Source organism: Paralichthys olivaceus, chromosome 5 (assembly GCF_024713975.1).
Source record: "Paralichthys olivaceus isolate ysfri-2021 chromosome 5, ASM2471397v2, whole genome shotgun sequence".
In the NCBI taxonomy this organism is placed as follows: Eukaryota; Metazoa; Chordata; class Actinopteri; order Pleuronectiformes; family Paralichthyidae; genus Paralichthys; species Paralichthys olivaceus.
In genome coordinates this window covers 16,406,844-16,417,635 of record NC_091097.1, presented here as the reverse complement: position 1 = coordinate 16,417,635, position 10,792 = coordinate 16,406,844, and the positions used below count along the sequence as shown (strand labels likewise).

At 38.5% G+C, this 10,792-nt stretch overlaps 2 protein-coding genes across 4 annotated transcripts; both read right to left on the bottom strand.

Annotated features, from left to right (window-relative positions):
* Positions 1–132: 132 nt before the first annotated feature.
* On the bottom strand, positions 133–4,149 carry hirip3 (HIRA interacting protein 3). Of its 3 annotated transcripts, XM_069524636.1 has the most exons (9): positions 4,010–4,116; positions 3,805–3,858; positions 3,506–3,626; positions 3,251–3,398; positions 2,471–2,833; positions 2,208–2,365; positions 1,493–1,640; positions 1,062–1,160; positions 133–487 (listed from the first exon to the last, which is right to left on the bottom strand). In XM_069524636.1, exons 3-9 carry the CDS (start codon positions 3,590–3,592, stop codon positions 300–302), a joined length of 1,191 nt encoding a protein of 396 aa, XP_069380737.1. In that variant the 5' UTR covers positions 3,593–3,626; positions 3,805–3,858; positions 4,010–4,116; the 3' UTR covers positions 133–299. The 3 variants fall into 3 exon arrangements, with proteins under 3 accessions (XP_069380737.1, XP_069380735.1, XP_069380736.1); XM_069524634.1 differs by lacking the exon at positions 3,805–3,858 and having other exon boundaries at positions 4,010–4,149; XM_069524635.1 differs by lacking the exon at positions 3,805–3,858 and having other exon boundaries at positions 4,049–4,147.
* Positions 4,150–4,786: 637 nt separating this feature from the next.
* kctd13 (potassium channel tetramerization domain containing 13) lies at positions 4,787–9,927 on the bottom strand. The gene is made up of 7 exons (XM_020105954.2): positions 9,530–9,927; positions 8,265–8,525; positions 7,408–7,577; positions 7,174–7,263; positions 6,811–6,863; positions 6,486–6,681; positions 4,787–6,242 (listed from the first exon to the last, which is right to left on the bottom strand). Exons 2-7 carry the CDS (start codon positions 8,500–8,502, stop codon positions 5,994–5,996), a joined length of 996 nt encoding a protein of 331 aa, XP_019961513.1. The 5' UTR covers positions 8,503–8,525; positions 9,530–9,927; the 3' UTR covers positions 4,787–5,993.
* Between the last annotated feature and the right edge of the window lie 865 nt (positions 9,928–10,792).

Sequence of the window (10,792 nt, the reverse complement as noted above, 5' to 3'; positions counted from 1 at the left end):
TCTCGTCCCTGTAATTAATATCGTGCACGTCTTTATCGGTTTTATACAGAATATCACCCTGTTAGAAACAGTAACGCAGCACTTCACATGTGTCTACAGGTGAAAATAAATGATTATTCGAGAAGAATATGATATTATTTGAAATATTTTATTAGAAATTGAAAATATATGAACATGAAGAGAACACAGAAAGGTTTAACATTCTTGCTGGGAGACTGGTGACCACTGCACCACCATGATAGAAAACAATAACAAAATGAATTCCCAAAGAACAAAAACTAACTTGTACAGCGACCCTGTCAGTCACTGTCTGCATCATCACTTATGATCCCCTGCAGGTTGGCCCAGTCTGTTGCTCGTCTTTGCCCTTTGTGTGTTCTGTTTTCGTCATCACTATCAGAGGCAGAGTTCAGAGTGCGCTTATACGTGGAGGACAGATAGTCGGGTTCTTCTTGCCTCACTGAGGCTCCTCTGCGTTTTGGACGACCTGAGAGAAGTATCCACATTACTGGTTATCAATATTTTCAATATTTTTTTTGCATACGCAATAAAGTGATAAACAGTTCTAGTGATTAAGTCCCTTCACAACATATTGACCAGTGCCATTACTATAAGTGTTCTCTTTAGTGTTGTGCTATTAGATCACAGTATATTGAGTATGCAGCATGTGTGATACGTGTATGTTTCCTGTGAAAGGAACAGTTAACGTCTAAAGTTGTTAATTTTGACCAAGGAACAGTATAATAATGCAAAGTCTTATCTTAAAAGCCTATTTACGGTGCTAATAATGTTAGATCAACATTTTCAATAATCAACATTGATTAATGTGTAACAACAATAAAGAAATGTAATTTTCACAAATGCTGTTACTCGTCATGGTTAATCTGCATCCACTAATAATTTGCTCTGGTGTGTTTATCCAAAAAAAGATTTTTAGGTTGTGGCTTGTGATGGTCATTTCTTACTTTGGCCAGTGAATTATTGTAAGAAACTTTGCTTTGTTTCTTAGTTATACTAAAAGCAGTAGGCGGTAACAACCAAAGAAACAGACAAATAGTTACCTTGTGTGGCAATGATGTTGCTGACATCGAGCTCAGCTATTTCCTGAGCCTCCTCTCTCTTCTTTTTGACACTTTTACATTTTTTAATAGATGGCTGACCTGTGTGAAAACACATACACGTGTTATTGCTTCAGATTTTTTTGTTTGTTGTAAAAAAAACGAAAACTGTCAGTTGACTGTTTCTTCTGGAGTCATTTGTCAGTCTTTCATAAGTGCTACAAATCAAAAACATCTCACTGTATAGTATTTATACAGATGTGGGAAAAATGGGCAAAGTAAGAACAAACTCGGTGTCTGGTAAAAGCGACAGCCGTCTGGCAGGGTCGATTTTAGTGACGTTGTTTGAATGATCTGTGTAAATGTAGTTTGACACAAAAGTAGCAATGGCATGAATGTGTGGACTGGTGTAAGGGGAATTGATTTCTAATGACCTTCGACACCAAGATCTTCCAGCTCCTTCTTCAAAACAGCCACCATTGAGCGCACAGAGCGACAACCATCGAGGAGCTTCTTGTAATTCCGCTTCACGCCACAGAGAGAAATGTAGCGCTTGAGCCTCACAAGTTGTTTGTTGTCATCCTGCAGGTGTCAGACAGGTTGAAAATTTTTTTAAACATAGTCTGCTGCTTTTCTGCCATTCATGTTGAACTTTGTGTCTCGGCTCCACTCAAGGCAAAGAGTCAACTACATGATTCAGTTTAGCATTTCTGCAAACTTCCTGATGTCCAACAGTGCATGACACCACACAATCCGACTGATTTACACTTCCTCATCATAAGGGTTTGGTAACGACATCTTAGGAATCACTGGCATTTAAAAAAAAAAAAAATACATGCATCAGTATACATTGGGCTCAGCATCCGCCCACAAAAATCCATATCAATAGAGATCTAGTTACAATACTGCAGCATATGTTTTTGTATCTGCCTGTATTTAAATTAATTTAACTTTATTTAAGATCACATGACCACTGCAAGAATTATTAAAATTGAAACTACAAAAATACTGTGGAATAAAAGCCACAACAAGCAGCAAAGAAATCAAGTAAGTTACAAAAAAATGAATAGAAAAGCAACGTTTGGCATTTAAGATGAGGAGGACTGAATAACAACCGATTTGGATTGATCACATCACTCATGGACTCACCTTTTGAACGATGGTCTTTTCATCTTTTTTCACAGTTTTCTTCTTTTTCTTATCATCTTGATTTTTTTTCATCACAGGATTCTGGTCATCCTCCAAAGAGGTGAGAGACGATGAATCTGAGTCTGGGTTAGTTTCCTTTTTCACTGGGACTTTTTCTTCTGCACAGTAACACAAAGTCGTATCACAATAAAAAACCTCACAATACCATGAATTAATAAAAGATTTAAGTGTGGGATATGGAAGTATAAAGTTTACATTCTCACCTTTTTCACCATCATTTGAGGACTCGTTGATTTTGTCACTCCTCTCTGACTTTCTCCCTGTGTCGGTTTCATTCTCTTCACCACTCTGTGTTTTCTTTCCTGGACTGCTGCTGCTTCGCTTGTTCTTTGCAGAATTCTCTCTCTTTATCCCGGTGTGTTTTGGACCTTCACTATCTGACTCTCCCGACTCACTCACGTCCTCCACTGGTGAGTCCTCACTCTCCCTCCTACGTTTACGATTTCCACTTTTCTTTTGCTGTAATTTTTCAACCTCTTGCTCTGCATCCTCAGATCCAGATTTAATTTTTTCTTCCTCTGCACTCGCCTCACTTCCTGTTTTGTGGCCTTCGTTATCCTCAGATTCTGTCATTCATCACACAAAAGAAGATTAAATATTTCCTGGTTTATAAAGAAGCAACAAAACTCGATATAATCCAAACAATGTCAGAGTATTAAATTACTATCGAGTGATATTTTCCGAAATGACCCTAACCCTTCAATGAGTGAGCCGCTGAGCTGTGACTGTAGCTATGGACAATTTACAACAACTAATGCTAAATAAGTAGGTTAAGAAAACCATATAAAGCAGCTGATCAGGGACCAGGTTGAAAAAGTACTCAGTGGGATATCTTCCATTACAAGTATAATATTGGTATAATTATGGGTTTGGGAAATGCCAACACATACTAGTACTGTGAACTGCACATGTTTACTGTTAATGAGGCTCCAGAATATTGTACATGCTATAGATCAGTAAAATGACAAATATGACCGAGTTACCTGACGATGAACTTATCTGACGACGGGATTTCTTTGCCATGGATTCATCTTCGTCTTCTATCCCACTCTCCTCATCACTTGTCTTTTCTCTCTTCCTTTTGTTGTGGGGCTTCTCGGTTTCCAGCTCCAGCTCATTTTCTTCATTGTCCTAGATGAGGGAAAAGAAAAGAACAGGCTGAAAATGACCCCCCCAACATAAATAACCTTAGATAGGCCTATATAAATACACACAGAAACTGGGAGGAATTCAGATACCTGCATTTTCAACAGTTCCTCTTCAACCACCTGCTTCATGTAATTTCTGGCCTCTGGACTTAGAGATTCGAGTCCCACCAGCACCATATATCGTTTTTTTAAAATTCCTAAGGTCAGTGTGCTGCAATAAGACATTAGACAGATTTCATCAAGGTGAGCCTTTGTGAAACACATTACACTGAAAGAGTGAATGCATTTATTTTTACTTTTAGAACATTGAAAATGTACAGCCTCTGAGAGGGGATCACGTTACTCCGGTTTTACTTTAAAAGTGTTTTAATGGTGAAGCACTGTCATACATTTCTCATTGTCTGTCGGAGTTTGTTCCCGAACCGTTCCCTCAGGTCTTCTTGCTAAATATCCCAAAAATGAACCACACAAAGTTTGAGGATGCAGCTGCTAAACAACGCTGTTACTCACACTGCAGCGACTCAACACAAACAAACACACACACACACACACACACACACACACACACACACAAAGGGTTAGGGTCTGTACCACCTCAGGTCTGGCTGATTCCGGAGTTGGTCGCACACGAACCTTCGGATTCTCTCCGTCACTTTCTCTGAAACCATCACGAATCTCCGCTTGTTTCCTTTTTGGCGGCGTCGCGACCACCTGACACACCAGGAAATGACGTCGCGCCTGCGCCACATCCGGTCACAGCGCAAAAACGTTATACATTATCATTATTTATTATTGAATATTAATTTACTGACGTGCATGTTGATAGAACTGTAGTGTCGCTGAGCTGACGCGTTTCCCTGTGGTTTGTAAACAAAAACTATTTCAAAACTAAATCTGGACTTTTTTTAATCCAGTCTATGATCTGGACTAGTCATAAGAAACTAGTACAGCTACCAGTAGACATTAGCAGATATTTAACAGCAATAGATAATTGGAATTTACATTTCCTTCAAGATGTTACATATCTCATAAACTGAAAAGTATGGTTTTAAAAAATATCAACAATGAAATCGGCCTTGTAATTTGACTGCCCTCTCTATTTTAATATTTTGACAGGATTGATTCTACTTTTTCTTTAATGCAAAAACATTATGACCGATCATCTGTCTCTCAGTACAGACACTGGAATAATAAATGTTGAAATGTATAACAAGGCCAAATAGTATTAAACATCAGAATATTGTTAATTAGAATCTGGAGCATATCTAGTGAGCAATAAATATCAAGTGTATAGCTTCCTTATGTTGTCTTAAAAATGTATGTTTTAGAGTCAATTCCTCGAAGGGAAAAATGAGACCAAGAAGCTTAAGCTGAATTTCATAAGTCATTTATTCAGAACATTCCCATGACCACTATTGGACGGAAGTTATAGTAGTGCATATTTTCATGTGTTCCAAGGTGATTTTATTAAGGGTCTGAGACACATATTGCTCTCATTAAGGGTTTTTTCAGTATTCAGTGTGATTACGTTTACACAAGACACCAGTGACTATTTGAAAGAAAACACTTCTCTCCCTAGGAAGGAAAAATGCAACCCAATATATTTTTGTCATCACTGTGTGGCCAATTACTTTGAACAAATTCCAGTGGTTTGGTATAAGACATAAAGCGTAAGTGAAAATCATGGCTCAGAATGAAATGCAGTTTCAATCAAGTGGTCTCTCTTCCTCTTGAAACACAAAACTGAAATGTAAGTTTACCATTTAGTCATTTAGTTTGATGTGTGCTATAGAGTGCATCATATCATCCCAAAAATGAAACCTCACTTGAGCACTAGTTAACACAAAGATTGCATACAATACAAAAGTTAAATACCAAACAATAAATTAGGTTCATAAATTAATTAATAAAAAACATCTTGAAGCAACAGCAGTAAAAATTTAAATACAGAAAATTGAGCTGCTCAACAATCTCATTCATGGACATCCTCACGAAAAATGGCTACTCAGTTTATCCAGTGTTAACGTATCTGATCTAAACTTCACCATCCTCTGTTCCATCACCGTCAGTCAGCATCTCAGTCCAACTTATGAAAAGGCCACAGATGCTTCACAACCTGAATTAACTGACAGTGTTTCCTACAAGTCAAACACAGAGGAGGCTGCCAGTGCAAGTCATTAACACCAACATTAACAGTCAGCCTTCTGCCTCAGGGATTACATCCACCATTGGGGTGGATGTTGGGTTTTGAGGCCCATTCAGTAACTTTCAAGGGGCCCCTTAATAATTGCATGTATTCATTTTTATGCCAGTTTCGTATCCCAGGCAATTTTACAAAATTCCTATTTAAATAATGTAGACAGTTTATTTTCATGTAAACAGAAGCATTTTTCCTCTCCAAACGACTGTTACCATAGCTCCAAATCAGTCATCAACCCCCATGTTTCTGCAGTGGCGCCTAAAGACATTTAAGGAAATAACAAACTACCAAGCTACTGCTATGATCAAGGACCTCTCTTTCATGCATCTAACAAAAAAAAAAAAGTACATACATCAAGTCACTCGCGGTTTCACATTATTAGTCCTTATACACAGTTTGCTGACCAGGCCCTCTTTCGTCATGCATTATATGCCTCCTCACGTGGATCCGTCTTACACGTCTTTCACCTCCCACAGCCCCCTCTTCCTCCGACTGGCCAGCTCCCAGCGATGAACCTGAGCTTCTTGAATCTAAGAGGTGTAAGCCTCCTGGACCAGATCCTCTGCCATTCTCATAGATGAGGATATTGAGGGTTTCTTCAAAGATTCGAGCTTCAGGAAACTCCACCTAAAAAATAAAACAAAGTGGTCAAGTTTTATCGCAAGTAGCTGATCTTTGCATGCTTAGCTCTAACTGTTAGAGATATGTGTTAATTAGCGAGCTTGTGATCTGTGGGTCGATTTTGTTACCTTTGGACAGAGCCAGGTTGGTTGTTTCCCTGTCTTTAAGCTAAAAGGCTACTGTCTCACTGCCAGAGAGCAAACAGACTAATTTACTTACTTACTGCACTACACATAATGTGATGCTTACTTTGGTCTGCTTCTTCTCAGTAGCATAGACAATAGATGTGCAGCATACTTCAGCAATCTTGCGGCCTTCACCATAGAAAGACCAACAGCAGATTTCATCCCCGAGCACATCTTTGACGAACAGGACCCGACCGTTAAATCGTAGCACAAGTTTGTCAAACAGTTCAATGTTCTTCAGCAGGTTATCATCAGAGTTGCTGGTCACAGGGAGAGACAAAGAGCAAATCAAACTCTCAAAATCCACTGAGATGATTTGCTGTGGCAGAATGTGACTTGCCATATTGTTTTTCATATTTTGTGTACATTCAGCCAGCCTTAATTTTTACCTGGTGTAAGAGTATTTGTTGTTTCCTCTGTTGTTCTGCAATTTTACTACCGGCTGTAGAGAGAAGAAACAGGAATGAATCCGGGTTATTCTGTAATCTATGAGTGGAAAATTGTCTACAAATTGTACATCATACAAAGAGAACCAACTTCAATTTCCTGTTAAGAGTTTACATTTTGTGAAAGAAATTAATTCTTAAGCGGCATTTTACAAAACAATAACTCACATTTTGAGCAGACAACAATTTTTATGGCTCCCAAATCTCAGTCTCTTCAAACAATCTATTGTTTTAGGATTTGACAGCTATTAGGCTAATATACACTTTTGTCAGTGATCTATTTGATTTGGGTGAAATGCTACTGACCTTTCTACAAGTAGCAATCATCCTCTGTTCCTCTTTGGCTGAGGTGATCATGGGGATGCGGCACACACTTTCAAAGACATCCTTTTGCTTCTGAGGGTAAACAAAGAAAGTACATTCACATACATATGCATTTAACATGTTTTCCTAACTTATACGTTTACTGATTAATTGGATGAGAATAATCAATTCATAATTAATAAAAATGGTGAAAAATTAAATAAATGATCTATTTACCTGCATGGCACTGAGACATTCCTGTACGAGTCCCTGGACCCGATAGTACTGGGCCTCCTTCAGGACTTCATCCAGCTCTTTGTGATCCTCTGGGAGTGGTACTGAACCGTCTCGCAGGAAGTTCAACACTAGTCCAAAATGTTGGCCACACCTGTCCAAAATCACCCAACCTGGGACGACGGGTACAATTATTTTAAATTTTTGCAAAATCCTTTTTTCACCTTTTCTAGTAGAACAATGGTAGGTGAGACAGACATGGTTCAAGACTAACAGTCTGAGTACCCTCAGTTAATGTCATTGGGACATTAATAAGACAATGTGATCATTTTCAAATACTCTCTGGACTCACAAATTGAGTGTATCACTTCAAACCTCAACAACACAACATGGAGAGTATTGCACATTAAAACTTAAACTGAATGCACAAATACCCCTGTTTCTAGGGGTTTCTTTTCCCCTACTGAAAAGGATTGATTCTCAAGGTCACATTATATCCACACTGATTTAAGTTGTTAATATAAGATAATGCAGCCAATCAAGTGTATGTGAAAGGGTTTAACATCTGGCCTAACTATCTTTTGGACAATAGCACAAAACTGGATGAGAATGACCAGTGCGAGACTTGTCAAAGTTCATATAGTTGACAGAATGTGTGGTGTACATCTGAATCAAATGCAATGTTTAACAAAAGAGTTTGATGTCAAACTAGCTCTCTAACAATTTCTATGTCGTCAAAAGAAAACACCTGAACAAGCTATGTTATGAGAAACAATTTCTGATATCAGTGACACAGCTTTCAAGAACAATATGGATCCAGTAAAAATGTCAGTATTGAGCAGAGAGCCACATCCACCAACCTTCAGAGTCTATGTTAACCTCTGTTCCTCCATTGCATATGCTCCGCAGCAGACTGTCTTCCTTGCTTAACGTCTGGACAGTTGTATAATGCAGAGAGCCGCCCACATTTAACTTGACATACTTGCTCCCCAGCAGTCCCCGATTTCTGTGCTCGTCCGTTGTGTGGCAGGCAGGCTGGGAAACATCAAACTGGGCAGAGTCGGCAGCATGACTGCCAACTGAGGCCTCAGCAGACATGGAGCTGAAGAGTCACTTCGGGACTGTAATGAGATACACAATCCTTCATTAATCCAGAATATGAAGAATATGGTGGCTTGTTTATAATCCAGGTGTGTCTGAACAGCTAGCTGTGTGGTTAAACCAATGTATAAAGACCTTAGGCTCTACAGCAGACTATATTTGAATCCGCCGTACTCACTTGAACAGGCAAAGAACAGTTGTGATGATTTATATTCACAGACAAAAGATACACAACATGTAATATCTACATTGCTGGAAGCTGGAGCAAGGTAACTAAGAAAATGGAATCATGAATGATGTGGATGGATATAACCACTCCCTACTGTGTCAATTATACTTAAGCTATTATAAAAATGGGTAATATGAGCAAAAGATTTACACAATTATCAAGATAAATGTCACATGATTGTTTCTTTTAAGTTCAAAGGCTCACTTGTGGTTTTAAATGGTCCTTTATGAGCAGAAAATGAATGACAGTTTGAGTTTTTCATCTTTTACATGTTAGCATTTTATCTTTTTAAGTGTTTTTAGGGCAGGTGCTATATTGAACTCAATTTTATTCTGCATTATCATTCTGGGTCTTACACGATATGTGTAAGTGCTGTAGCTCTATGGTCCAAGACATTAGGTTGAATAAGTATATTTGATTCGATAATTGAGACCCAGTACAGACTGTTAAAGATAAATGAAAACCTGGATCACCTGTATTTCAACTTTGATGGAAACTACAAAACAGATGATAAAACAAAGCTCACTACGTTGTTCCCTTTGAGAGCGAAGTGCGTCAGTGGCGAGCTCTTACTTCCCACCCTGATGTGACTGAGATACAGGAAGCGATTGTTTCTGAACGGATCGTAAATCTAAACACAACATCAATAATGTACAACAACTCATCCCGCAGTGGCATCGTGTGCTTTAACTGTCCGACGTCCATTCCCTGCGATGACAGATGAACGCACCAGTGGAATAAAAGCCAGTTTAGCAAAGTAAACACAAGAGCTAGCTTGAATCTAACTGTACTCACCACACTGAACATCCAAGAGGAGCTGCGGAGCTGAGTCTGTCTGAGCCGAGACAAAAAAAACCCCAAGTCCGCAGCTAATGCGAAGAAACAAAGTTTTACGACCCAGCCACCGTTTGACAGCTCATTTTAATCGCAGCTAAATCAAAGTGGCTAACAACAGCTAGTCTTCTTCGCCCCGCTTCAGGCCGACGACGCCCTCTCGTCTCCTGTCGCCAGTCGGACGAGGAATCAGAAAAGTAGGTGTCGAAGAAACACGCAAGGTACAAAATCAGCCGATTCCATTGTGTGACACACGGGTTAATAACAGATGCTAACGTGAGAAGCTAAGTGGGTCAATCGGAAACCAAACCGGAGCGTCTACTTCCGCTGTTCTCTTCTTCTACGTTCATCACAGTGGTGTTTGCTGTTCAATAACCGCCCTTTCTCCCAGTGGCCACAGCCTGGAACTGCATCCCTACGTTTAAATTCGCCTTCTGACGGTCACACAGGCGAACAACAAAAATACGCAAATTAAATCAATAAATAAATACATAAATAAATTAATCAATCAATACATAAATAAATCAATACATAAATAAAGTGAGAATGAATATTCTGCTGAACACACACAGGCAGACACACTTTGCACAACCCAGTCTCTATTTCTTACTTACAACATATTGCACAACCTTCCCCCTCTTAGTATATTATTATATTTCATTTGAGTTTTCTTTCTTATATTTATACTTGCACAAATACACTGCTTGGCAATAAAACCAGATTCTGATTCTGATATTCAGCTCCAATAAACTCTCATATCGTCTAAAACTATTTTTGTGTGTACAATAATTCAATGCTCCACCACTCAAGCACCATTTACTGTTACTCTGTGCAATAAAACCACTGTGAAATACCGTGCAAATGTTAAATTTTTCATAGCTTAGTTTGTCCATAGGTTTTGTCTATTGTGTCTATTTTTGTTGTGTTGAGTCACTTGCCTTTTTATATTTGCATATGGAACTGTGGGAGAAACACAATCTCGTTCTGCTGTGCAGTAAAGTTCACTTTAACTTTAATTATCACATAAATAAATCTTTAAAAAAACCAAGATAAAAAAAATCAAGATAAAGATAGAAATTATGATGACTTGTGACTGGAAAACTATATGGATGTTTATCTCTGTACACACAAACATATATTGACATATATTAGTAGGATTATTAATAACAACAGGAACATCAATACTGGTAATTACTGTGTTATTATGGAAAATTAGAAGGTTTG

Coding starts and splice junctions, on each gene's coding strand:
- hirip3 (XM_069524634.1), bottom strand. CDS start 4,083: ATGGTTTCAGAGAAAGTGACGGAGAGAATCCGAAGGTTCGTGTGCGAC. Junction 3,399..3,505: donor AGGAACTGTTGAAAATGCAG/GTATCTGAATTC, acceptor TCCCTCATCTAG/GACAATGAAGAAAATGAGCT. Junction 488..1,061: donor CAACATCATTGCCACACAAG/GTAACTATTTGT, acceptor TACTTCTCTCAG/GTCGTCCAAAACGCAGAGGA.
- kctd13 (XM_020105954.2), bottom strand. CDS start 8,502: ATGTCTGCTGAGGCCTCAGTTGGCAGTCATGCTGCCGACTCTGCCCAG. Junction 6,864..7,173: donor TGATTGCTACTTGTAGAAAG/GTCAGTAGCATT, acceptor TTCTCTCTACAG/CCGGTAGTAAAATTGCAGAA. Junction 6,682..6,810: donor AACAAATACTCTTACACCAG/GTAAAAATTAAG, acceptor CCCTGTGACCAG/CAACTCTGATGATAACCTGC.